The following is a 23,739-nucleotide window of genomic DNA, read 5'->3' as shown; positions in this document are numbered from 1 at the left end:
AAAAAAGGGGGACTGATGTAATTTTAGTGGACACAAAGACCAGTCTGGGAAGACATGGAGCTTGACTATGAGACAAAGAAGAGATGCGCCGAGGAGAGACTAAAGGTCCTCTTCAGACCGCAGGTATTCGCCCACATCTGACTGGTGAAACACCACGATGCCGCTGGGATCCATCTTTCTACACTCGCTCGTGGACTTGGCTGTGACCCCAAATCCCAGGGGCACATCTGTCATGGAGTACACAACAACTCCTGTGTAGGCTGGCGTGCTCTCTGTGATGCGGCCCAGCCCCGATTTGAGCACATGGTTGCCATACAAGAACTGCATCTCTGCTGAAGGCTTCACCCACACCTGTGAAGCATTGTCTAGACTTCAGCAGCGGCAGGTGAGCGTGATCTAGATAGAAGTCATGAAATGAGATCGTTTGTCACGCATTCACATTCAAAATGCAGTAAGGCCCTTCAGAAATATACAAATCAGCATGTTCTATCTCAGTTTGAAGACTGAAGTAAAGTATCTCATCATCAGGAGCCTTGATGTCAGCATCTTGCAGTAACCTTCACGCTTTGAAGAACAACAAAAGAAATGACAAGCAGCACACTCCTCGAAAGCAAATCAGGTACCGGTAGCCAGGGCATGGTGGGTACCATGCGCGGATGTACCTTGTACTTTGCGTGCTGTGCAAGCACGTCCAGGGCTCCCACTGTGAGGCGGAATTTGCCGCTGTGTGTGAGCTTGCCTATACATGTTCCAAGGTGCACCAACTTCTCCCGAGAGACCTGCAGCAGTACACAGTCTTACAGGGCCTGTCACGTCGACTGGAAAATTAAGATCACTTTTCCTGAGGTCTGTGAAGGCTGACTTACATTTGTGGCACGACGCATCAGGCTCTCCCGCACATAGTATATGCGATTTGAGTGCATGCGGAGGACATAGTCCTCGTCTGTCCGTTCCACCAGGTGCCTGATATTCTTGCCTATGAATTTGTGAAGCTTCTGAAACACAGCTTTTGTCTCCTGCAGATGAAAAAAACACGAATCAGGAAATGGAACATGAAAAGTTTCTAAGAGGGTCAGACGCGGTTGCCTTTGGAAATTGAGTTAGAGTATGATCACCTCCTCGGTCAGTGGCCTCATCCCGCCACACGGATGTGTACGATCAGGTTGAAATCTTTAGAGATCTGCAGTCGAGACAAGTTCGACAATGAAAAATAGAAATGGGGATGTTTTGTACTAGGTGCACAGTTGTGTCCTCCTCTTGCGAACCAAGTGATCTGCAAGTTAATGTCGATTTCTCAAATTCCACTGAGCTTATCTTGCTGAGGGGAAAGTGATCGCGAGGAAATTTTTGGCGCAGGAAGCGGCCGCCCAGCAACTTTGTCGAGGAGTGTCCGTGTGCCGACATGTCGCCATCACGTGCCTTCATCAACACATTTCTCGGCAACAAAATCCACGCGTGCTTCAAGCCAGTGAAAACAGAAACTTTGAAGCTAGCTCACAATGGCGAGCCACGGCATGCGTGCCCTGATTCAGGCTGCGATTGCACCGAAGAGTTCTCCGAGGATGGCCCTGTCCAAGTCACGTTGCTACTCTGCTGGCCCCCTCTACAGCAGAAGGCAATCCGTAGGCCTTCTGTTTGCCCCGCGGTCGCTCGGTGTAGGTGCGTGGCTGGGCCTATGTTTGCCGATCAGCTCCAGATCTCACTGATACTGAGGCCCTTTCGTTTCCTGCAGTCCTGCTGCTGATGGTTCCTGCACTGACGACCTGTATCACTCCATCAGGCGAAGCTAGAACCTGTGCATCCGACATCACAACAGCTTCCAGCCTTGTGGACAAAGTGAAGGAGCAGAACGCAAAGCAAAAAGTTGTTGTGTACAGCAAGTGCGTCCTGTCTATGCTGACCATCATGTTGTGTTGCGTTGGAATTTAAAATGCTGCTTTTGATTGTGCCAATTCTACACAAATGGCAAGTAGAGGGTGAGACTGTGTGATGTGTGCAGGACGTACTGCCCTTACTGCGCAAGGGTGGGCCCCAGCCTTTCTGGTTTTCAGGTGTTTGCTAGCCATCACACCCTGTATCTTGATCAATTATATCCGTGAGCCTCACTGCGCAACTGTGATGCAGGTGAGAGGACTTTTCAAGGAGCTGAACGTGGATGCCAAATTCTTTGAGCTAGACGAGATGGGTAAGCATTTGCAGCATGTTAAATGCAGCCAAAGACAACGCCTTCCATGAGGCAGATAAGAAAAGCAATGATCAGAGACATCATGATGTGGCTGATGGGTGTGCTTTCCCCTGATTGCAGCGGATGGGCAGGATGTGCAGGATGCCCTGTATGATGTGTCGGGCAGCAGAACAGTCCCCCAAGTCTTTGTGGGGGGTACGTACATCGGAGGTGCTGATGGTGAGCGCCTCTTTCACTTGCTCTCCTCCCTTGCCATTGGTGGACCGCTGATGCCTGGTGGATTGCCGTTGTGCTGTTTCAAGGCTCCTTGTGCGTGCTATTAGCTTTTGATGCAGAAGTTTGATAATACTGATGCACAACCGTGACATGCTCTTCCTGCCATGCAGACACACACAGCAAGTACAGATCAGGGGAGCTGAAGAAGATCTTCAGTGATGCCGGAGTGAGTGCGAGCTTGTAGAATGTCATGCCGCTGTGGCAGCATCTAAGTGCACTTGCTGCATTTGCCGGTCATACAAGGAAGCATGCAAAATACTTCCTGGGCAAGGCAGGAATCTGGAAGCATGGGAAACAAACCTTTTTTTTGGTACTGTAGACCGTGGCAACTTGGACGATTTTATTTGCTTGCTCAAGTTGAGGCATGATCGGTTGTAAACAATTCGCTGGCGTCGTGATCATCACGAGATGATAGTCCTGAGAAGCCTTCAGTCCTCGACTGTGACGACTGTATGCCTGGCTATACTGTGATACAAAGGCATCTTAGTAGGTGTGATCATACCTCCAGACTTGGTGCATTTGAGATGTGCTCGTGTTGCTCCTCCCTTTGCACCATCACTGATCAGTGGGGCTGCTGCTGCTGCCGCATGAATATGGCAATCTGTGATGCTGCATACGGTATGCATCACAGCCGTGCAGGCGTCGCCACCAGTCCGACGAGTTTCTGCACAGGCTGATTCAGCAGGAGCGCGAGAACAGGCAACTGAATGCACCACAGGGAGGTATCCTCCATCATGGGTGGGACAGATTTGAGGGGGCCATTGCCATGTGGCAACAGGAGTGCCAGATCACCCACGTGAAGCACGGCTACACAGTTTCTGATCTCCTAAATATCATTTCAATTGCTGTTGACATAAGAATTGTTCGCACTTGGAAAGAGAAAGGATTGCGTTTCAATCATCGACATGTCAGACGGGAGCAGCGATGCAGCAACAACTCTAACACCGACCAAGAATCCTGCTGAAAGCAACCCGGAGTGTTGCTTGGGCGTTCTGTATTTCAGCCAGGCGCTTCACGAACGAGCCAGAACTCCAGTAAGAGTCCCAATATTTTGATGAGACTCTCAGAGGTGCTGAATTGTGCAGCGAGCTCGTAGATCGATCCTGATACTGACTTGTGTATATGGTGGGCGTGTAATGTAGGTCTGCGCAGGGCTGAGGAGGAAGAGTGCTGTACCACACATGGATGAATTGGGGCAGCCAGATGCTGTTCCTGCAGGAGACTTCAAGGTAGGCCCTCACAGTGTTGCCTAAGTTTGTGTGAACGTTTCCTCAAGGGCTAATAAGTAGGTCAATCAATGGTCAGTGTTCGGCGGGTCTTGGGCTGATTTGGTGATGTCAGCGCTGCATTGTCTGCTATCACTGCCTGGGCAGCCGGGATGCGCAGTAACTGAGTGCAGGTGCTTGATCTGGTTGCAGTACTTCTGCGTGGGAATGGGCATCTGGGATGGAGAGCGGATGAAGCAGAACAGCAAACAGGCGAGCAATCCCACAGACCCAGTGGAGCTGCCCCACTGCGAAGGGCTTGAGATCATATCAGCAACGCAGCTGCAGCAGACCCCTGTCGTCTTGGCAACAAGTGCCACCATACCCAGCACATCTGAGCCACCCAGGGAACCGCAGCGGCCAGGGCCTCCTCAGAAGTATGAGCCTGTCACCTATCACTTTGCCCTATGCTGCACTGAAGTCAATGCAGTAGTCTGAAGGCAGCCATGCCTGTTTGCACAGCTTCCTCGTAGCCATGCTACTCTTGTGGCATTGTAGCTTTGATCAGCCTGACAGAGGTGAACTGAGCTCAATACAAAGATCCAATGTGGATGTGTGGTGTTTATTGCAGGAGCCAACCGCAATACTTTCCTGGAGCAAGCGGAGTGGGTGGCGCAGTGGACTGGGGTACATTCCCTGACAAGTTCCAGCAGAGCGCCAAGAAGATTTTGGTGAAGATGCAATCAAATGCTTACCTTGTAGCGGACAACATGAAGAGAACGGTAGAGGAGCTTTTAGGCAGGAATAGATAGTGGGATATTCGCCAATAAGTGCGATTTTTATTGATGATGCTTCTGACAATGTATTACTGCCGCAGCTTCATTGCATGTGACAAAATGATTGAGGATATCTTGAGTGTTGCTCTAGCTATCCAGTCTGCTCTTCTTATTCCCATGTTGTGTGGAAAGGCCCTTTGCGAAATCTGGACAGCGATCAATACAAGCACATTAAATTATTGCTTGCCTGTACACACTGCGTTGCTCGAGAGAACGCTTTCAGGAGTACAACAATCCACACAAATCCTATCTTTGCCATGCCCAGTGCCTGGTGTCAAGCTGTCTGCCTTCTGAGATGCTTGTTGTAGCGGTTGCTGACCGCGGCATTAGTAAGCACATCCCACACCGCCACCGTCCCTGCAGCTCCAGCAGCAGCCAGCAGCCAGGGCGCCTCCCTGCAGAAGGCGGCTGTGAAGCAGGCACCCACCTTCAGGTCCTGCGCTGCCACCAGCGACGGCTTGTTGTCCGCCACGTCCCACAGCTTCACCTGCGCACATCCACCCAATTTCCTCACACACCAGTCCTGTATTCACCCTGCTTCTGCGCGTAGCCGCTTGGGTACACGGGCCTAGAATATTAGCCCTTACAAGCCTGCGCTGCACACTGCATCTGCCCAGCATCACTGTGTGATGCCTAGCAGCCTGCCCCACATAAGGGGCACGCCTCGCCAGAAACGGGATGGGAAGGGGCATCCAGCCCATACAACCAGGGTCCTCGCCCTCTCAGCATGGGCACTGCTGCCGCATCGCACACACCTCAGGTATGCAACATGGACTACAAAATAACATCCAAGAGTATGCATGGCGTCGCAAGCGCACGCCGGCGCACCATGTTGTCGGTGGAGGCGGTGGCGAGCAGGTTGGGCGCGGCCGGGTTGAAGGACAGTGCGCAGGTGGCGGCGTCGTGCGCGGCCAGCCGGAACAGCGGCTCCGAGCCGGCCCCCCCGCGCGCATCGTACGCCGACACCAGGCCGTCCTCCGAGGACACCAGGAAGGTGGTGGGCGCGTGCGGCGACCACGTCAGCGCCTCCACGTCAGCGCTCACCTTCCACGTCAGCGGCTGCCCATCCGGCACGCGCACGTCCGCCTGCAGGCAGTAGCAAGACTCCATTTACAGGAAAAGGAAAAACCCCCGGTTGTTGTCACATCTTCTTTTGCCACCTCCTTGTCTCAAAGGTTGCACTCATCATGCCCCGCGCGGTGCTTTGGCAATCTATCCAATGATTCTGTGCAGCCGCATGGGCCTGAATGCTGTGCAACAACGCCCTACATTGTTCTCTTTGCTGTGTGCTGTGCATGCACTGACAGTGAATGTGGGGAGATCAGTGAAAGACAGTGATAGACGGTGATGCCAGAGGGTTGTGATAGCAAACAGTGCAGCAGCAAGGGATTTGAAGGAGAATCACCAGCGCAGCAACCTTGTCAAAGGCGCCAGACAGCAGGACGGGGGCCTCAGCGGGGTTCCATGCCACTGCCTGCACCTTGCCCTTGTGGTGAGTCAGTGTGTGCTGGCACTGCTGGCTCGCCACATCCCACACCTGCAATCCACCAAGCCCCTTGTTCAGATACAAATTGATTTACAAATTTAAACACAGCCAGGGGATGGTGAACAGGAGCACAGCTGGCTGGTGCGAGGAAGAGTTGTCTAAGGACACTCCTTGGCCACACCTTGACAGTCTTATCTGCGCTTGCGCTGGCCAGGACATTTCTGAAGTCCCTGTTCCAGGAGAGGCCCAACACCGCATCCTCGTGGCTCCCCTCCTTCACACTCAGCCCCTTCTTCTGCACCAAGCACAGCACAGCTTGAAGCACAGCTTCATATGTTTCTTGTGAACCTCAAATCAGTGTTTTCTCATCCCCAAGGCTTGCGCTGGTGTGAGATCCAGGGCGCTTCATTGCCTCGTGTATGTTTAGTACCTTGGACTTCTTCTTCTTCTTCTTTATGGCTGCGCCCTCAGAGGCTGATCCATCTGCTGTGCTGGCAGCTGGCGCCTCCCCACCAAGAGTTACCAGCGGCTCCACTGCATCCAAGACATCCAAGTCCCAGATCTCAATTGCTGGACTGATGCTTCCCACCTGCACAAGAAAGTAGCATCAGCATGCAATACATGCAGCCATTTAGCACCTGTACAGTAAATTAAATCTGATGTGTTCCGCTAGGATCTGGGGCAAACAGACATGCAAGAGAGGCTCACCGCTGCAAGATTGGCAGTTGCAGTTGTGTCTGCAAGATTGCAGTCCATCCACGCCAAAGAGAGAGGGAACGCTGGCAGGATGATGTCATGGTGCACATAGAGATTCGATTCTCCTGTCTCGTCCATGTCTTCATACACCCAGACCTGCTCAGCACAGCATGCTCCGCTTCACAATTTCAGTGTCCAACTTTCTTGCTCTTCTCTGTTGTCAGCAGATATGCCGATAGAGAACTTCTGGTCTCACACACCTCCAGGTGGCTGACATCATCCTCATTCCTGGCAGCCAGAATGAGGAAGTCTGTCTTTTTTAGGGTGAGTTCCTCGTCATCGCTATCAGAAATGTCCTTTGCCAGGTAGGGATCATCCTCAGCCCTGCTGTGGTACGCCATGCCAGGATGCTTGCCCGTCCCAAACAGACCGGGCACATCTCCTTCCTCATCATCATAATGCTCCATGTCTAGCTCTGCCATAGCAGCATCAATGTTGCCGAGCCCTGCAGAAGTGCTTGCTTTGGCATCCTCATTGCCTGCATGGAGCAGACGGCCCATTCAGAAGCTCTCCCCTAAGTCATTGCGACGGAGACATCATGTGACACCCGCATGAAGTGACAGCATCCTGTATCTGTTGCAACATCGGACACACCTCCTCCAGAGGGCCTGAGCATTTCTGCCATTGCTTTAGCTTTCTCAACCTGCGCTGCCTCGTCCATATCCTCATCGTCAGACGTGTCCTCCTCGTCGGCATCGATCTCATCATCGTCCTCATCTCCTAGATAAATGGCAAAACATTTATGATCGACAAGTCATAATGATTCCCAAGGTCTAGTAAAGCGCCCACCCCAGCCAAGTGCACACCTGCTCCGGCCAGAGCTGCCTCTTTCAATTCCTTTAATTCTTCTTCCGTCGGCTCACTTAGAACTGGAACATCCTTCGCAGCTTCTCGAGCAATCCAACACAAGGCCGAGATCATCCTCTCAAGTTGAGAGATCTGAAATTGGTTGGCGCCACCAAATTTCGTGCCCGGCTTGTACTTTTGCCTCAATAGCCCTTGAATAACGCCTATATTATTTTGAACACAGCACAGGGTGAAGGATGCCACTAAACTTCAAGTTTAAGATGCCGTCTTGTGCCAGCGCAGCAATTTTCGGTGATGGTGTCACGTGGTGTCCATGCTTATCTCCTGCATGCCCATGGAATCTGAGTGGCACCTTGGGAGGCAAGGAGTTTGGTAGGCTGGATGTGGGATAGGAACATGCTCGACATGTGTTTGGATGCTGGCAATCTCCACCGTGATCCAATGACTGCTGCAATGACTAGTCTGCTGGCCCGACCGCGCCCCGGGGCCCTTGGACCAGCAAGGATTTTTCTAGAACTCTTGAAACTTCAATCGAACTTGAACCTGGTCCTTACCCCAGTGTCTGCACGCATATTGCTGTGACGGCTGAAATCAGTAGACAGGCAGCGCTAATGACACAACAGCCTGTTGGGCATAAGCAGCTGCAGCATATGCACGATCCCAATCATTAATGGTGTAGCTCGAAAATCCCTGGCCAGTGGAAAGGCGTCGGACAAAGCAACCGATCTCAGACTTTCAGAGCTGCGCTTACATCAGTGATGATTAGAAAGAATGTCTTCTTCACTAAGCTAATCAACTTTATTTGAGGTACATCATAATAATTATCAGCATCATGATGACTCCTATCATTAATCGAATGTCCTCATGCATGTCCTGTGAGTTCACTGGCACTGACTGGCAGTTATCTGCAGCAGCATTCCACAGTCAGTGTGCACGTCCGGGGAGGTGGTTCCTGGGAGCTTATCTGGACCATCTTTAGCCACAGCTGCCCAGCGCGCATCACGACAAACCTGTTGAAGGTGTCTAAGAGCACAGACACAATTCTTAAACAAGTGCTGAATCGACATGTCAGGCTTTGAAAACCCGTCAGTTTAATATCGAGCAGGCAAGCTGCCAATGCCTGTTTCATGAGCGCAGTTCAAACTCAAAAGCCTATCCCCCATGATTGCAGATCCAGCCCTGCTACGTTCCACCTTTGGAACACATCCTGCCCTACAACACTCGGTCCACCTGCAAGAGTATTCAGTGAAGCATCAGCAGTGGAATAACATGGGCAGCTCGGACTTGCAAACTCAGGAGCAAAGGATTGAGCACAGGCGTGCATCATCCAGAGCGCACCTATGCTGAAAGTCAGCGTCCAAGGCAACAGGATCGCTGAAGCAATGAGAAATCCGACAGCTGATCCCTGTGTGTCTGCACACGGAAGCGTAGCACGGCGTTAGACACGATCAGCACTGAACACTGCTACTCCTGAGACAGTTAGTGTGTGGAGGCCCCCGGTCGTACATTTTCTGACAACCGGGTCCCCTTGCCGCTGAAGATGGGGCCAGAACAGCCATGCGTTGGCAAACCACAGCCAAGGAAGCAGCGCAAAGCCTCCAAGGAACAGTGCTGATACAAACAAATGCACTTCAAGATTAAATTTAGCACTCGTGGTGTGAGCAGTTGAGTCATTTGGACAGGACTTTCTAGCACAAGGAAAGGGACTAGGACAAGGGTTAGGGCACTTATATCGTCTGCATAGGCTGCGAGCTGCTGGCGACTCCAAGGGATCACCATCAACTGTCTCCACATATTGTGAAGAAGTGCTTGAAGACGGATCCATTCGACTAGCTCCTTGACTGCCCTGCCTCTCCTCGTCCATCGCCAAAGCGATCAGGCTCCCCAAGAACTAGCTGTCCTTCGAAATACCTTAGTTTCACAATGATTAATTGGTTGAATGACCCGCTTGCATGTTCCTTCGCCTGAAATTGTTACTCTTGTGCAAAAATAGATTGGTTGATGCACCCCACCCACTCTCAGTCAGTGGCACGTCACTAGCGTGCTTTAGGGGCAGAAATCGCAGAATTTTTCAATTTGAATTTGAGGCCCAAGGTTGTCATGTTCAAGTCAATGTGCTGGCACCAACATGTCCATCATGGCATGACACATGTCGTGATGCGGGCAGTTCTTGGGCAGAAGGGGCGTTACCTGCCGCAGTGCGCACGCCGTCCTGCTCGAAGCGGACACCTGGAAGTCGGACTGGAAGTCCTCACCATCGCGCTCGCTCAGCCCTTTCCCCACAAATCTTCAGCCGCCTCGTGCCCAACTATCAGCAAGGTGCGTGGGTGCATCCTTTGTCTCACACTGGACAAGATCGCGAGCTTTGCGGACTATCTGCTGTTCAGGCAGCCAGGGCTAGTATCGCAACAAGCCTAGTGATCACCTACGTGTGTGAATATTCGATCAAATTTATTCCTGGTTCACATTCCTCGCCCCTTTGGTTCGCCTGTGTTTAAGGCTCATCAAACGTGTATGGGCTTCCAGTGAGCCTAGATATCTGATTAGTCGGGCGATGCAGCCCTCACTATTGAGGCCAACAGGGACGTCGTACCCCATTTAATTGGGGGCCTGCCCTTAATTCTCTCTGCCTGTTTATTGCAGGATGAGGTCCCTCTACGTGCTCCTCGCCTTCGCGCTCGTCCTGGCTGCTGTCGTTCCTGATGCCTCTGCCGAAGGTATGTGTCTGCCTCCGCCGGACGAAGCGTGATCGCATCGATGTCGATCTTGTGCTTACCACCACTCGTGATGTTTGTTGCCGCATAAACGCTTGGAGTTCGAGCCGAGCTCGTCCATCCACCTGAACTGCTTCAACTTCTGCAGCAGCACCCATGTATTGAAGACCTACTTGGCCTCTACTATGAATTCAGCAAAGGCTGTAGCATTTGTGCGTATTCGTTTTCGTGGCATCTATGTGGAGTTACATGCTTTGCACAGGCCATGAGCGGAAGCTGGCACAGATTGACTTGGGCAACCTGGCCAACCTGGGAGGTGGCGGCCTGCCTGACATCTCTTCCATAGCTGGTGGCAGCGATGGCGCCAGCAGCCTTATCAGCACTGTGACCTCCCTGGCTGGGAACCTGGGTGGCAGCGGAGGCAGCGGAGGCATTACTGACTTGGCCAGCAACATTGGTGGCGGCTCGGGAGGTCTGGGAAGCCTTGCAACTCTGGCAGGTGAGTGGGCATATGGGTTGATGTAGTGACTTTAGTGAGACGGAAAGGGGTCGCCACTTGTTACTAATGTTGCCCACCAACGCCAAGATCCTTAGGTTATTTGTGGCTGAGTGTCCCTTGCAAGGGAAGGTGCATGCAGCTCATTTTTGATGTTCTGTGTCGACAGGCGGCCGCAAGATGCTGGCGACCGAGTGATGGGTGTTGCGATACATTCACCTCACTGATCTGCCAACAAACAGTGCCTATTGGCGCTGGCACATGCAATGCAATCGGCTGATCCACATATCAGGAATGAAACACATTTGTACCTGTGATTTTGTACAATCTTTCTTAGTACTAGGATTGTGTATCTTCCAACAGAGGACGTGGGAGCCTCCTGAGAGTGCACACAGTGACGCTGCCATTTAAGTATTATGGAGAGTCTCCTGTAGCCTGCAGCCCATGTATTTTCTATGGTACCACTAGGGTGCTTATTTGAACTATTTCATTTCGTCTTGTACCCAAGACGCTCATTTTCAAGGAAATAATATAAGGCCATGGCTGTACTGCATGTGCGCTGTGCGAAGTATGGAATTGCAAGGTAACACATCAGGATTGGAGGTGTCATATAATGAGTTGCCAAGAGAAGATTTCTTGATGTAATGAAGTGCTTGTTCCTGAGCTTATTTCTGATTTGCTGCACACTCTGGCAGATGACAAAGGCTCGTATATTTGTCATGCACACAAAGCCTAGTAAATATTCATCATGAATATGGCGATTAGGCGTCACACAGCACTGCACTTGCTGCATGTTAACTCAGGGCAAGTTTCAACCAAGTTCGTGAAACAATGGGACGGGTCAAACAACTGAAACTCTGCTGGCCAAACACATCAGTCGTGTCGTCTGCGTTTGTGATCCTTATCATCGCTCCTCTCCCTGTGCCTCTCCTTGTGCCTGTCTTTCTTGTGCTTCTTCTCCTTGTGCTGGTTGTCTTCCTCGTGTTCCCTGCTGCTGTGCCGCCTGTCTGCCTCCTGCCTCTCCCTGTGCGCCCCTTTGTGCCTGTCCCCATCCCCATTCCTATGCCTGTCTCTTTCCCTGTCCCTTTCCCTGTCCCTACTGGAGAGCCCATCCCTGCGTTTGTCTCGGTGTTCACTGCGGTCTCTGCCCTCCCGCCCACCGTCTCTGTTCCCCCTGTCATCCCCGCCGCGCCTGCCTCCCTCGCGGGGACCCCGGTCTGCGCCGCCGTTCTGGTGGCCCCTGACCTCCGCTCGGCCTCCTCGCGGGCCAGCCTCTTCGGCATCGCCATCCAGCACCAGATCATAGCCCCGCCCACGAGAGCCACCGCCTGCATCAGTCATTACACAATTATCATCCTTCCATGGTCCTTGCCTTTTGGCAGGAAAAGCGTGTAATGATAATGATCATGAATGGTCCTTCTGCTTGATGAAACAGTCAAATCTCATGCAGCAAATCACTGCGCAGATGATGGAAGCATCTCAAGTGGCACACGCAGAGAGGGATGCGCGTTGATCACATGCAGGGGATATTTTTTACTACTGTAGTGTTTAGCATCCCTTGTCAAAGTGCGTTGAAACGGCATATTATTAAGGGCAGGTTCCTGTACCTGCTGGACCGGCATAGACTTGCCCGGCGCCGGGCTTGAGCTCTAGGCGACCGGGCGCGGCCGGCCGCTTTTCCTGGCCGCCCTGCTCTGCCGCCGCGGCCGCCTCCTCCGCGCCGCCGGCCTTGCCATGCCGCCGGAACTGCTTCCATAGGTGGTGCACTGACTGCGAGAAGTCCACCTGCCATGACGCATCAAGCACAATTCAATGGCGGAGATGTAGCATCATTTGGGTCCCTGAGTCCAAGATATTACTGCTGCGTCAGAAGATGGGCTTTTGAAAGTGCATTTGAGAACGCTGAAGTCTCAGTGCTTCAAATTCAAAGGGTCAGTGAAACAATGGGGCTAAGGTTGGGTCCGACATTCCAGCCACATACGCAAGCAAGTAAGGCCAGCGATTACCTTGATGCGGCGGTCGTCAATGAGGCAGTTGTTCATCTTGAAGTATGCTTCTTCACAGGCCTGGTCCGAGTCAAAACCGATGAAGGCGTAGCACAGCGAGTCGCCGGTCTTCCAATCCCGGATGATGTCACATGACGTGATGTTGCCAAAGCGCGAAAAGATGATCTCGAGGTCCTGCACCAGCACACCAGGCATCTTCCTCATGGCCTCCCGCAGGTCCATGCATGACTGATCAGCATGCTGCAGGGAGGCGCATCAAAGCTAGAAGTGTTCAGCTCACAAGTGGATCTGCAGAGGGCAGTGCTTGGAGATAGTGCCAGCTGCTCTTTGCTGTGCGCACCTCTTCAGTGGTGACTGGGTTGAGCTTGCACACGAAGAGCATGTTGGAGGGCGGCTTGGCGTCCGCCTCTGGCAGGTCGCCGATCATCTCCAGAACCACAGCTCGGTTCTCCGCCTCGCGCTGCCGGGTCTCCCGCTCTATCTCCTCTATGGACCGCCCGTCCTCCTGGGGAACCCAGTCATCCTCCAGCCTGTCATCCTGCGCAACACCAGCTTAAGTCGATCCACGGCAGCGCGGCCTCCAGGAATTCAGCCTCTTTGCCCAAGGGACTTTGGGCTTCTGCAAAGGCGCCTTGGACTTGCACAAATTGCTTGCAGGCTGGCAGATGTGTCTGCTTGAGTTCTGCTATGCTCTCTGACATGCAGTAAAAGGCAAACGACGTTCCTGCTGCATGCTGACAGGACGTTTGCATTCCTCTGGACTCTACAGCCTCAGTTTACCTTTTTAAGTGGTGCACTCCATCAAATGACATGCAAACCAGGGATGTCAGAACCGTTCTGGCTCAGTCTAGGGGCAATCAGGACAGTTGCGTGCTTGCGCACCGTGGCGTAGACTGGCTCAGGCGAGCCTTCAGGGATGTGGTCGGCCAGCTGTGGGGGGTCGGGGAAGGGGTCGTCCAGCAGGATAGTGTGCCGGATGCGGATGTTCTGCAGGGGCCGGCCATTGGCATCGCAGATGGCCTCGTTGATGGCATCCAGCACCTCCAGTCCCTCGCTCACCTGCGCAGAGTGTATCCGTCTTACACGCTTTTTGGCACTGAAGGGAAGGCTTGGAACATGAGTAGGCAGGCTGCCCTGGAAAATGTTGCCTGGGCAGAGTGTAGTTGTCTCACAGCTTGCCCGGGGCTGCTGTGAGCGCTGCAACTCATGAGATGGCTGCCCTGAAATGCTGTCCGGGCTGATCAATATGTGCGCACCTCGCCAAAGATGGTGTGCTTTTCGTCCAAGGAATCCAAGTCCTTGCCCAGCGTTATGTAGAACTGAGACGCATTCCTGTCCTCGCCAGCACCTGCATGGGCATCATACTACGCAGATGAGTCCATTGGAGGACTGGACACCGCTGTCTTAGGGGGAAGCAAACAAGCCGGGCTACGAAGCAGACATCCTCACCAGCCATGGCCACCATGCCCTTCTTCTTGTGCCGCAAATGTGGCCGTATCTCATCCTCAAAGAAGTGGGCCTGCTCCCCGTACATGATCCTGACCCCAGCCAGGCACTAGACACACTAAGCAAGCCACAGATTTACACGCAAAGTATGTCTGTTCTATGCAATGCAAGCTGCAAGTGAGCAAGAGCAAACAGATATGTACCCATAGACTGAGTCTCCTCCGGTCCCAGTGCCAGTGGGATCACCGCTCTGTGCAATAAAATTTTGCTGCACGTTGTGGAACAGGACATTGTTATAATACTTGATCCTGCAGCCAGCAGCAAGAAATTATGCATAGGAAATTCTCAGAGGGTCTCATTTAACATACATTTGATTTCTTTCCTTGCTGTTCACTCGAAATAAGAAAATGACTTTCAGCAATCAACAAAAGAACCGGTGAGGGCAGCCAACTCACTTGCAGAGCTTGACAAAATTGCGCGAGGCCAGCGGGCATTCTTCAGTGAAAAGATCAACGACGATGTCGCCCTTACTCGTCTCCAGCAGGACAGCCATCAGAACCAGATCTCCTGATGTGTTTCTAGAATAAGCTCGATTTTCTCTTCGTAAGAAGATGGTGTGCGCCGTACATTATAAAACTCCTATGCAACATAATCTGATATATTTTGTAGAATTCCTGCGCATTTGCAACTTGCATGCAAGTCCTCCCAAAACAAGGAGGCCAATCATCAAGAGGTCCAGTCACCTCATGAGTCAGCCAGAAGTGCATCCCACCACTGGGTCAGGACCAGAAGGCTCAAGAAACGAGACATCTTGCTCGTTTGGCAACGGCCTGCTGTCAACCCCGGGCAGAAAGTGGACACATCGATCTCCAAGGCGGGCCGAGTGCAGGTGCGCGCAACCTTGACCTCCTTCCCAAGGCGTAGCGGGAAAGCATGACACCGGAGCGCTTTCGAGTCCAAGCAAGGGTCTGAAGGCTAGGCATGCATGATCATGCCGAAAAACTAGTTGCATGCAAGTTAAAGGGTGGCTCACAGGCAGGGCCGAGGCATTCCGCGGGGCCTGTCTGGCCCATGACACAGCCACAAAAAGCATGGGATTACGGCCTTAGAACAAGACATGCAGCAACGAAAGCCCCTTGTATGATATACACAAGCTCTTAGCATCTCTTAAATTGTTGGGGACTCTTTGTGTGAGACCAAGGCACGTCTGGCAACCTTAACGCAATCAGACTTGAGATGTGACACGGTGTCTAGATGTCAGTCCGTGCTGCCACCGGATTTTTGAGAAGTATGAACCCAAGAAGCAGAAAGAGTTCTCTATCATTTCTGTATGTTCCTCCTACATGCTTGCCAAGCTGAATGTGGTGCTGCTCGCGTTTGCGTGTGGCCCACGCCTGCAAGCAAGTGGGCAGTGCAAGCCCTATGCATGCATGAATTACAGCACTTTCTCATCTTTGATCGGGTGGTCCTCCTAAGTGCAAAATGGCTGAGGCCCTCCTGCTTGCTTAGTCCTGGAGAAGCAGGGTTTGCAACAGGTCCTTTGAAACCGCAGGCAATCAACATGGACGAGGAGCTGAGGAAGCTACGCCAGGATGTGGCTGTCGACTTGTCACCATCCAGTCCGGCCGTTATTCCGGTGAGAATCTGCCCTGATTTGCCCTAAACATCTTTACAGCATGGGCACTTGCAACTGCATCCCAGACAGGCGGAGCGCTACCACAGTGTTGATGGGCGCATGACTGCTGCTCCTTGCTGCAGGCAATTCCAGAGAATAAGTCGCCAATCAACGAGCAAGATAGGAAAAGTGAGGAGGACAGGGGCAACCCGAACACCCCTGCTTCAAGAGCTTCCAACGAGTTCCATGAATGGGAGATGCTCAGCAGGCACTCAGCCCCCAACTCCCCAAGGTGATGGAGGACCCACCATAGCCAAGGAAAATCTTTGTCTGGAGTGGTTTGTTGAGCTCCCAAACTCAATGCATGTCTGTTCTTTTCGGACAGATCATCTACGAAAGGACACTTTGAGGATGACTCCAAGATTGAGGTTGCGCCGCTGGCGCCAAGTGAAGACAAGGGACCCCAGGTGACCCCTCCTTTCCCTCTTAAATCCCTCATTCTATTCAGATTCTTTCGTTCTTGTTACTCAAACCACAGGTCGTGCTCTGCGTACTCGATGGTAGCGGCACATTCCTGACACCAGCTTCCGTGGACACAGGGGCCAGATGAGCTGAGCGGCGAGAGTTCAGGCCCTGAAGGATCTCCTGTGGAGGAGTTGCCTTGCTCCAAAGTGGCCATGCAAGATGTGGAGGATGATGTTGTCCTGCCCCAAGCTCAAGACGCCGCTGCTGATCCCGCCGATGTGGCCGAACCCTCCGATGCCATTGAGCAGACAGGCAAGAGCCACCGCATCTCCTACGCATGAAAGCCATATTGGCCATTTTGCTGCACTATGAGGAGCACAGAGAAACCATGAAATGGTAGCAACTTGCCTCTGACTTGTGTTACCCACTTCTGGCAGGCGAGCATGCCAGCCCAGTGAAAGAGGCAGATGCTGAGGCCGAGCCTGAAGACCACCAAGACATGCCCGTGGAGGTATGTCTGCATATCGTGGGACAACCTGTCGTTGAATCTATTCGTTTGATGAACTGAGTGCTAAGGGGACTTGCAAGAGTCTGCTCTCCTAACAGATACGTTTGCACCAGATTGTAGGAATCTCAGTCATAGTATAGGCTCTTGACAGTGTGTGATGTGCATGTCATGTCTCTCGTGCAACATTCTGTCTTTCATGTGCAGGCAAAGGAGGAGCCCAGCCCTCCTGACAGCCCGCACCTGCGCTCCGGCACATCCTCATTCAGCCACATCAGCAGCCCTGCCTCCTACCATTTTGGCAACAGCGACGACGAGGGATCTGACTCGGACAGCAGCCAGTGGACCTCCGACGGAGAGGTGTGCACCCAAGTCTTGTTGCAAGGAGCAACGATGTGGCAAACACTTTTCCTCTTGTTGGGTGAAAATTTAATTTTCTGTCTCCCCTTGCATGTGCCAGCCTTGATCATGTCCGGTGTAGGGGTGGATTTTTATTACTCATGAGATATGAAGAATATTTGCATGGGCGCTCAGGAGGTGGCAAGCAAGGGGCAGGGCAGCCGGGCGGCGCGGTCGGAGGCAGACAGCGAGGAGGCGATCCAGGACGTTGTGGCAGTCAGCCAGGAGGGCAGCCTGGGCAGCCTCTCCGACAGCGACGCCGGCTTCCGCCGCCTCTCGCGCGCCACCTCTGCCCGCTCTGCCCCCTCCTCCGGGTGCGCATCCTGCCTCACAGATGCACCTTGCTGAGACCTCTGTGAGTCATGATGCATTTGAAAGTGGCCGGTAGGGAACTTCCCTGCCAATCTTTGGACAGCCTCAAGTCAGGTTATGTGCTTGGCAAATGATATTATCCTCGATGACAAGCACTTGGAGATTGTGATTGGCATGCAGAGCAGGTTGGCTTGCGTGTTCTGGCACTGCCAAGAGATTGAGGGGAGATGCTGAAGCACATTTGCTGAGGCGTGGCTGTGTGCGCGAGCAGGGGTGCAAGTCTGGTGGGCGGCTCTGGCTCATTCTCCTTCCCAGAGGTGGCCGCTCTGGCGCTGGACCTGGCCTCTCTGGGCTCCGTGTCACCGCAGTCCCCGCGCTCTGCCTCATCCCTGCAGGGCAGCGTGACCAGCTCTGATGGCACAGAAGTGGCCGCCGAAGCACCTGACACCGCTTCTGACGAGGCCAAGGTGTGCTTTGACCTTGTGACACTTGATCAGGATTAGTTGACCTGTAAAGAGATGTGCTTTGCACATGGGCAGCTGTGATGGATGAGGGCATTCCAACTGGGCACTCAATGCATCATGCTCACAGCCTGTCTTGAGCTGTAGATGATTACTGCATGACCTATTGTGAGGTGCCTGCTTTTCTGAGCGAAGTGCAGTTCAGAAGCCGATCTGTTCTTATGTGTGTGTTGTGTTAAGGCCGCGGCCGATGCTGCCCTGAGGGCGGCTCAAGACATAACTGCAGCGGTGGCTGCCGAGTTTGGGGAGGACCGCGCAGAACCTGTTGATGACGTGGCTGACACAGACACTGCCGTCCGCAAGGTACTGCGCCAGCCTGCCTCCGTTTTATGCCCTGTCTTGGCACCCACTCGGCACTCTGCAGATGATCAAGTGATTTTCTGCTCCACCAGAAGCTCTGTGGGTCATTCAAGACATGCACACACGCTGACGGGCAGCCTTGGGTTTCAGGAGGTCCCTGCGTTTGAGGAGGGGTACCCAAAGAAGCCCCGGCGCGGCGACGTGATGGGCGCGCTGCGAGCTGGCATGGACAAGCTGGCGGCCGCCACTCAGAGCACGCTGCAGTCCATCGGCTCCACCAACGCCATCCAGCGCTTCTGGGTCTGCCTGCAGGTGCGCGCACATGCCTTCTTTATGTCTACGGTCATCAACATGACAAGGGGGTAGACGGGTGCTTGTCCCTCTAGCTACCCCTATCTCGACCGCGAACCCGTGAGTCTGCGAACATCCTTCCTTTCAAGGATATGGCGTCTGAACTTGCAGTGTTTGCAACAATAAACGCAGCACCAACTGCTGGTGGTGTAAGATCGACAGAGGACCTGTACGCGGGTGTGATTGGTGCAAGCGGCTAAGTGGGTGTGGAACTGTTGCAGGAGTGGGCGTCTGCGCTGATGGCGTGCCTGCCGGCAGCGGAGAGGGCGCGCGCTCGGCTGCAGGTGGAGCTGGCGCGCATGCGTGCCCGGACTCGCTCCATCGGCTGGTCCCAGATCGCGCTGGCCGCCAGCCTCGGCATCATGGTGCGCGTTGCCTCCGCCCATCCTCCCTCTAGGCATCTTTATGTTCCTCCACAATTGATGAGCGCTCTGTGGCTTTGATGGACATACCTTGATCAGGAATGATCCTGCCATGTGCTCCTGCAATCTGTCATAGGGATCTGGGTAGTGGGCAAACAACCCAGGCCTGCAAATATGTAGAGGCTTGGTGCGGGCTGAGCGGTGTTGTCAAATGCTAATGTAATTTTTGCTGCGACGCTGACGCTGAGTGTCCTTGTGCAGGCTGTGGTGGCCGGCTGCGCGCTGGTGAAGAACGCCGCTCTGCACCGCGCCCTGCGCCGCAAGGACAACGAAATGAACCAGCTCATCCTCATGGTGCGGCCACCACACATGCGTATGCATCGCGTGGAAGCTACAAGAACCTGTGTTTTGTCGCCCTACATCTTCCCCTGGGTTGGCACATGCATTCAATCCTGTCAAACTCACGTATGTAACTTTACAGCTGTGACATAAATGTAAAGCAAGTCGCTGTGCCTTTGCAGGTTTTCAATCTCCAGGAGAGCCTGCAGGGAGCGACGCGGGCTTCGCGCGTGCCCATAGTGCGCCACGCGTGCGCTGTGTCATCCTTCTCGCCGCTGGGCCACATCCAGCCGGCCAACATCGTCTCCTTTGAGGCCCTGAGCGCCACCAAGGCTATCTACTGCTGAGCCATCAGCAGGCAGCTCAGGAGGGGCTGCTTCTGGCAAGAAAGGATGAGAGGTCATAGGAAAAGTAAAGTGTACTTGTTGCCTCTGCTTTCCCAAGAGTGAGCAGAAGGAAAACTGCTGATCCAGCGGTGCATTTGACAATGGGCTGGTTTTGTCGGCCCACATATGAAAAGGAAGGAATCTGTACATCATGTGACATAATGTGTTCCTGGACGTTGAGGAAGCGTGGTCCTCACGGATACTGTGCTCTGGGGCAAGGAGCCAGCCGTTAATTGTTCTTGGCCATTGTACATTGTGGGGATCACATAGGGAAGGCCTTGATGGCCAGAGAAATTAGCATTCACCTTCTGGCAAAAATTGTTGGCATTTTATTGCCCTTCTCGGTTCTGGAGGTTATCTGCCAGTAAGCAAGATATTACAAGCGTCTGTCGCCCCAAGAATTACTCGGCATCTGCTGAAGATCCATGCGATACTTTGATGTTTCTGGTTGTGACAATTCTACTTGTCAAGTAGTACTTGTACCTAAGCCTGGACGCTACTTGTGGGCCCTTTTTGTGGACTCAGCAGGACTGTCCTGATGTACCAACTCAAACACAGCTTGGAAGGCACAGCAACGCCTGCAATGCCATACAATCAAGATATACTCGAAATGTAGTAATTGTTGAACAGCACCATAATATATCGATTGCAAAATTGGCAGTACACTTATGTTGGATCAGTGCACTGGGCTTCGGCTGAATGTCTGTTGTGGGATAAGGAGTGGGGTGTACATTGTGTGAGCGCTCAGATGGGCTCATGATTGCAGGGTGTACAGTAGAGGAATTGAGAGAAGCGCCTGCCTTCATGGGAACAGAAATACCTGGTGCATCTTTTTTGTGGGTCTTGCATGTCATGTGGCTGGGTGTGGTTCCAAGGAGCATGCATTCTTGGCTTCTGTCCAGGACTTGCAAGCTTGGCACTCTCTTCTGCGCAGATGACAATGCGGGTACTTGCTGTCTTGCAAGTGATTAATGAATGCAAGGGGGAAGATCCCTCAGTCGACTGTGATTTATTGAGATAGACTTGTACTGTCCAATCTGCAGCTGACTGCATGGCAACACATAGCAGGTGTATTAAAAGGGAGCAGTTCCAGGCAATTCACATGATGATATATGGCGCTGATGCAGAATATTGGGCACAGATGCATGTAATAGTATTGGTCAGTCTGAACCCTTTGAAGGCGCCAGCACTATAGTTCAGCTAATGCTTGACTTCGTTCTCATCATCAATAAGCTCATCTGCACATGCATGATTCAGATCTATGCGCACTTCACAAACCCCTCGCAACGGTCTCCCCCTTCTGACCCCGTATTAAATCCCATAAATGTGGCGCCAAGCGATGTTTGTACTTCCATTTATGACACGGTAGAGATCTGCACGGTGGAGATCTAAAAAGCGTCAAGATTGATAAAGCAAACGCAGCAAGCAACAAAGGTATCACTGCCTATTATTAATACACTATCTAGATCTACAGTTTCATAATCTGCTTATTCCCGGACAGCGCTCTTCCGGAGCATGTCTGTCAGCAGGAATGTCCAGAGCTCGTAGGGGCCAGGGTGGCAGAAGTGGGTGCAGTCCTTGTCCCACATGTGGAACTGCCACAGGGGCACCGTCTCATGGTAGGCATCAAATATGGGGATGCCGGCAGCGGATATCAACGGCGTGGCCACAGAGTTGTACCAGCCTCCAGCCTTGATCTCATCACTTGCCAGCTCCTCCTCAGACAGTGGCCTGCACCTCTCATGCCTCTCTCCTGCCGTTGTGCCCTTCATCGACCCATCCGCCCACCTGCAAGAAGCACGCATGTCACTCGTCCCGTCCTTCTGCCAAGAGTCCTTGTCTACACTCCATGAGCATGGTGGTGGGCATGGTGCTCGAATTCGCCTGAGTATCTGCGTCAAGTTCCTGTTGACTCTGTGTGTGGGCTGAGGTGAGAATGATAAGCGCACCAGAAGTAACCCTTCTCAAATGTGAAGTGCTGTGGGGGTGTGTCCTTCCATATCAGCAGCGGGAGGTCATCCTGATGCTGTGCAACAAAGTCCAGGAAGAACTGCAGGTCCTCGGTGTACTTCTGGGTGCCACCGATGCCATAGTGCAGGCCTGCGTTGACCACGGCAATGTCCCTGTGCAGGTTCTGCACTTTGCCGTGCAGCACCCGCAGCGCTGGGTATGCCAGCTCATCCGCCTTGTTTATCCTGATGTTGCACACCCTTGTGTTGTCCTGCGCACACCCACATGCACATTCAGAACACCATACCTCCGCGGCCCCTCATCCATCCATGCATGGCACTGCCTCCTTGATATCAGTAGATATCAGGAGTCTGGCCAAGACTGGGGAGGAGCTCGTCAATGTGAGGGCACCCGGATATGGCCTGCCCAAATAAGTTGCTCAGGTGTCACAGGGCTTGTCATTCGTTGCTCAGGTGTGCTAAGGAGGTCAGATGAGTACCTGGTAGTGTGCGCAGATGGCAGGCTTGGGTGGAGCCCAGAAGCTGCCCCGGTGCTGCAGCCGCTCATCGAGGTTCATCAGCCACAGGTTGGAAGATGTGTCCTGCAAGGGTGCAGCGCGAGCCTCCTCCACCAGGAACTCGGCCAGGAAGCATTCAACTGAGTCATACCATCTCTCTGTCTGGGAATCCCCAATCAGCCTGCGCCAGCCAAAGATTTGGTCAATTGTATTGCTTCAGAGCAAGTAGGAAAATAAAGTAAAGATGCTGAGGAGGTGCGCGTCAGTCAATTGCAAGAGATTTTCACTTCGCATGTGGGTGAAAAGCAGGAGAGCGCACCATAATGTACGTCCCTTGATGACCTCAAACAGCTCCTTTGCCTCAAATGCTGCCAGATCCATGCCCCTGCTTTTGAGGTCTGACATCAGGTTGCCCACTTCCCTCACATTGCATGGGGCCACCCACGGCTGTCGCTCCACATTTTTGTACCTAGCAATTGCCAGTCATCGTTTAGCATGTGAGATGTCATTGTTGCACCCAAGCCCCTAAAGAATATTTACAATCGACTCATAAAGTGCACAACTTGTACCTGGAACAAGAGCTTGGCTTCATGCTACTGCGCAACATGCGCACCTGAGATTTTCCCAAAAGCCGCACATGCCGCAGCATTGGGGACCTAAAGGGTGACTGGGATTGCAAGGAGCACAGCTTTTATTCCTGATGTCACCCCTTAGATGGATCGCCATGTCCAACAGCGGTGGAAACTTATCGTGGCTGTGCCTAACGGCCCCACTGCCCAAGTGAAGCCCTGCAGCGATTTGGCAAGAGTTCACAATCATCGTTCTTATCTTTGTCAACATGGCTTTACAGCTGCGATCAGGAGCACAAGTTCTTTATTGGCAAAGGGATAGAGACTGACTCGCCTTCTTCGCCTTGCGCTGTCGCAAGCACTGCAGCCGCTGCTATTAAGATCCATATCTTTCTTGTCATCAAAATCGTACACAACAATCCTGCAGATTCTATCGATCCACGAAGAGCCTGGCTCCTCACTCTCAGCCAAGGATCCTGACAAAGTTCCAAGGTTCCGGAATTAAAGCCCCTCCACGAATCGAAGCTCTGGAGGATCAGAGAGCTGTTCAGATTGTATGCTTAACAACTTATTATTTGAAAAAGCTGGTCAACTCCTTCATTTAACAAGTTATCTCCATGTTTTAGCTGCCTTGATGGACATGCCGAAGAAAGATCTGCAGCGCAATCAGTTCTTGTGCATTCTAGCCAGCGATTCAAATTGGATATTTTTTAATTTACATCGATCTACTGCTTAAATCAGCCTTGATGGTCGTCGTTACTCATCTCTGAAGGCATCCTTCCCCTTCCCGAGTCCCGGTAGACTTTCAGGGGACCCCCCGGTTGCGGACCTTGCGGACCTTGCGGACCCCCCGGTTGCGGCGCTTGAAGCCGGCTCTTGTTTTTTGGCAAAAAAATTGGAGGAAAAGACATGCATCCTGGTGTTCGAGAACGTGG

General features: G+C 52.7%; 8 protein-coding genes across 8 annotated transcripts; 3 read left to right on the top strand and 5 right to left on the bottom strand.

Annotated features, from left to right (window-relative positions):
• Positions 1–99: 99 nt before the first annotated feature.
• COCSUDRAFT_35782 (60S ribosome subunit biogenesis protein NIP7) lies at positions 100–1,136 on the bottom strand (the record flags this gene model as incomplete). The annotated part of the gene is made up of 4 exons (XM_005649885.1): positions 100–351; positions 663–779; positions 867–1,016; positions 1,116–1,136. The coding sequence occupies 4 exons, from the start codon at positions 1,134–1,136 to the stop codon at positions 100–102; spliced, it is 540 nt and encodes a 179-aa protein (XP_005649942.1).
• A 982-nt stretch (positions 1,137–2,118) lies between these two features.
• COCSUDRAFT_61616 (hypothetical protein) lies at positions 2,119–4,366 on the top strand (the record flags this gene model as incomplete). The annotated part of the gene is made up of 7 exons (XM_005649884.1): positions 2,119–2,185; positions 2,306–2,404; positions 2,572–2,641; positions 3,101–3,183; positions 3,614–3,690; positions 3,880–4,113; positions 4,298–4,366. 7 exons carry the CDS (start codon positions 2,119–2,121, stop codon positions 4,364–4,366), a joined length of 699 nt encoding a protein of 232 aa, XP_005649941.1.
• A 293-nt stretch (positions 4,367–4,659) lies between these two features.
• Positions 4,660–7,773, bottom strand: COCSUDRAFT_46701 (WD40 repeat-like protein). Its single transcript, XM_005649883.1, has 9 exons — positions 7,551–7,773; positions 7,339–7,464; positions 6,945–7,222; positions 6,697–6,840; positions 6,419–6,577; positions 6,170–6,283; positions 5,908–6,039; positions 5,331–5,588; positions 4,660–4,989 (listed from the first exon to the last, which is right to left on the bottom strand). Exons 1-9 carry the CDS (start codon positions 7,663–7,665, stop codon positions 4,777–4,779), a joined length of 1,539 nt encoding a protein of 512 aa, XP_005649940.1. The 5' UTR covers positions 7,666–7,773; the 3' UTR covers positions 4,660–4,776.
• Positions 7,774–8,583: 810 nt separating this feature from the next.
• COCSUDRAFT_32636 (presenilin enhancer 2) lies at positions 8,584–9,635 on the bottom strand. Its single transcript, XM_005649882.1, has 4 exons — positions 9,283–9,635; positions 9,058–9,159; positions 8,890–8,964; positions 8,584–8,781 (listed from the first exon to the last, which is right to left on the bottom strand). The coding sequence occupies exons 1-4, from the start codon at positions 9,413–9,415 to the stop codon at positions 8,696–8,698; spliced, it is 396 nt and encodes a 131-aa protein (XP_005649939.1). The 5' UTR covers positions 9,416–9,635; the 3' UTR covers positions 8,584–8,695.
• A 196-nt stretch (positions 9,636–9,831) lies between these two features.
• On the top strand, positions 9,832–11,422 carry COCSUDRAFT_65229 (hypothetical protein). Its single transcript, XM_005649881.1, has 4 exons — positions 9,832–9,870; positions 10,195–10,268; positions 10,528–10,764; positions 10,931–11,422. Exons 2-4 carry the CDS (start codon positions 10,196–10,198, stop codon positions 10,957–10,959), a joined length of 339 nt encoding a protein of 112 aa, XP_005649938.1. The 5' UTR covers positions 9,832–9,870; position 10,195; the 3' UTR covers positions 10,960–11,422.
• Positions 11,423–12,348: 926 nt separating this feature from the next.
• Positions 12,349–14,766, bottom strand: COCSUDRAFT_13222 (cyclophilin-like protein; the record flags this gene model as incomplete). The annotated part of the gene is made up of 8 exons (XM_005649880.1): positions 12,349–12,546; positions 12,768–12,941; positions 13,108–13,305; positions 13,650–13,826; positions 14,024–14,115; positions 14,217–14,305; positions 14,417–14,521; positions 14,669–14,766. 8 exons carry the CDS (start codon positions 14,764–14,766, stop codon positions 12,349–12,351), a joined length of 1,131 nt encoding a protein of 376 aa, XP_005649937.1.
• A 251-nt stretch (positions 14,767–15,017) lies between these two features.
• On the top strand, positions 15,018–20,935 carry COCSUDRAFT_46698 (hypothetical protein). The gene is made up of 14 exons (XM_005649879.1): positions 15,018–15,102; positions 15,766–15,849; positions 15,972–16,120; positions 16,214–16,295; positions 16,428–16,605; positions 16,731–16,804; positions 17,006–17,158; positions 17,333–17,511; positions 17,781–17,976; positions 18,211–18,333; positions 18,481–18,642; positions 18,903–19,046; positions 19,305–19,397; positions 19,565–20,935. The coding sequence occupies exons 2-14, from the start codon at positions 15,775–15,777 to the stop codon at positions 19,727–19,729; spliced, it is 1,773 nt and encodes a 590-aa protein (XP_005649936.1). The 5' UTR covers positions 15,018–15,102; positions 15,766–15,774; the 3' UTR covers positions 19,730–20,935.
• COCSUDRAFT_65225 (hypothetical protein) lies at positions 20,930–23,476 on the bottom strand. Its single transcript, XM_005649878.1, has 6 exons — positions 23,139–23,476; positions 22,849–23,023; positions 22,555–22,704; positions 22,218–22,416; positions 21,718–21,989; positions 20,930–21,556 (listed from the first exon to the last, which is right to left on the bottom strand). The coding sequence occupies exons 1-6, from the start codon at positions 23,203–23,205 to the stop codon at positions 21,256–21,258; spliced, it is 1,164 nt and encodes a 387-aa protein (XP_005649935.1). The 5' UTR covers positions 23,206–23,476; the 3' UTR covers positions 20,930–21,255.
• Positions 23,477–23,739: the final 263 nt, after the last annotated feature.

The sequence above is a fragment of the Coccomyxa subellipsoidea genome (assembly GCF_000258705.1).
Source record: "Coccomyxa subellipsoidea C-169, whole genome shotgun sequence".
NCBI lineage: Eukaryota > Viridiplantae > Chlorophyta > Trebouxiophyceae > Coccomyxaceae > Coccomyxa > Coccomyxa subellipsoidea.
This window is presented reverse-complemented; position numbering and strand designations above follow the sequence as displayed.

Excerpts from the sequence above, each read along its gene's own strand:
- COCSUDRAFT_46701 (XM_005649883.1), bottom strand. The coding sequence starts at position 7,665 with ATGATCTCGGCCTTGTGTTGGATTGCTCGAGAAGCTGCGAAGGATGTT. Across the intron at positions 7,223-7,338 it reads GCTCAGGCCCTCTGGAGGAG|GCAATGAGGATGCCAAAGCA; the intron begins GTGTGTCCGATG and ends TGCTCCATGCAG. Across the intron at positions 6,284-6,418 it reads AGAAGAAGAAGAAGTCCAAG|AAGAAGGGGCTGAGTGTGAA; the intron begins GTACTAAACATA and ends TGCTTGGTGCAG.
- COCSUDRAFT_32636 (XM_005649882.1), bottom strand. The coding sequence starts at position 9,415 with ATGGACGAGGAGAGGCAGGGCAGTCAAGGAGCTAGTCGAATGGATCCG. Across the intron at positions 9,160-9,282 it reads TCGCAGCCTATGCAGACGAT|TGTTCCTTGGAGGCTTTGCG; the intron begins ATAAGTGCCCTA and ends TTGTATCAGCAC. Across the intron at positions 8,965-9,057 it reads GGACCCGGTTGTCAGAAAAT|ACACACAGGGATCAGCTGTC; the intron begins GTACGACCGGGG and ends TTCCGTGTGCAG.
- COCSUDRAFT_65229 (XM_005649881.1), top strand. The coding sequence starts at position 10,196 with ATGAGGTCCCTCTACGTGCTCCTCGCCTTCGCGCTCGTCCTGGCTGCT. Across the intron at positions 10,269-10,527 it reads TCCTGATGCCTCTGCCGAAG|GCCATGAGCGGAAGCTGGCA; the intron begins GTATGTGTCTGC and ends TGCTTTGCACAG. Across the intron at positions 10,765-10,930 it reads AAGCCTTGCAACTCTGGCAG|GCGGCCGCAAGATGCTGGCG; the intron begins GTGAGTGGGCAT and ends CTGTGTCGACAG.
- COCSUDRAFT_46698 (XM_005649879.1), top strand. The coding sequence starts at position 15,775 with ATGGACGAGGAGCTGAGGAAGCTACGCCAGGATGTGGCTGTCGACTTG. Across the intron at positions 15,850-15,971 it reads CCAGTCCGGCCGTTATTCCG|GCAATTCCAGAGAATAAGTC; the intron begins GTGAGAATCTGC and ends TCCTTGCTGCAG. Across the intron at positions 17,159-17,332 it reads AGTGGACCTCCGACGGAGAG|GAGGTGGCAAGCAAGGGGCA; the intron begins GTGTGCACCCAA and ends ATGGGCGCTCAG.
- COCSUDRAFT_65225 (XM_005649878.1), bottom strand. The coding sequence starts at position 23,205 with ATGACAAGAAAGATATGGATCTTAATAGCAGCGGCTGCAGTGCTTGCG. Across the intron at positions 22,705-22,848 it reads GGCTTTTGGGAAAATCTCAG|GTACAAAAATGTGGAGCGAC; the intron begins GTGCGCATGTTG and ends GGCAATTGCTAG. Across the intron at positions 21,990-22,217 it reads CCATCTGCGCACACTACCAG|GACAACACAAGGGTGTGCAA; the intron begins GTACTCATCTGA and ends GGGTGTGCGCAG.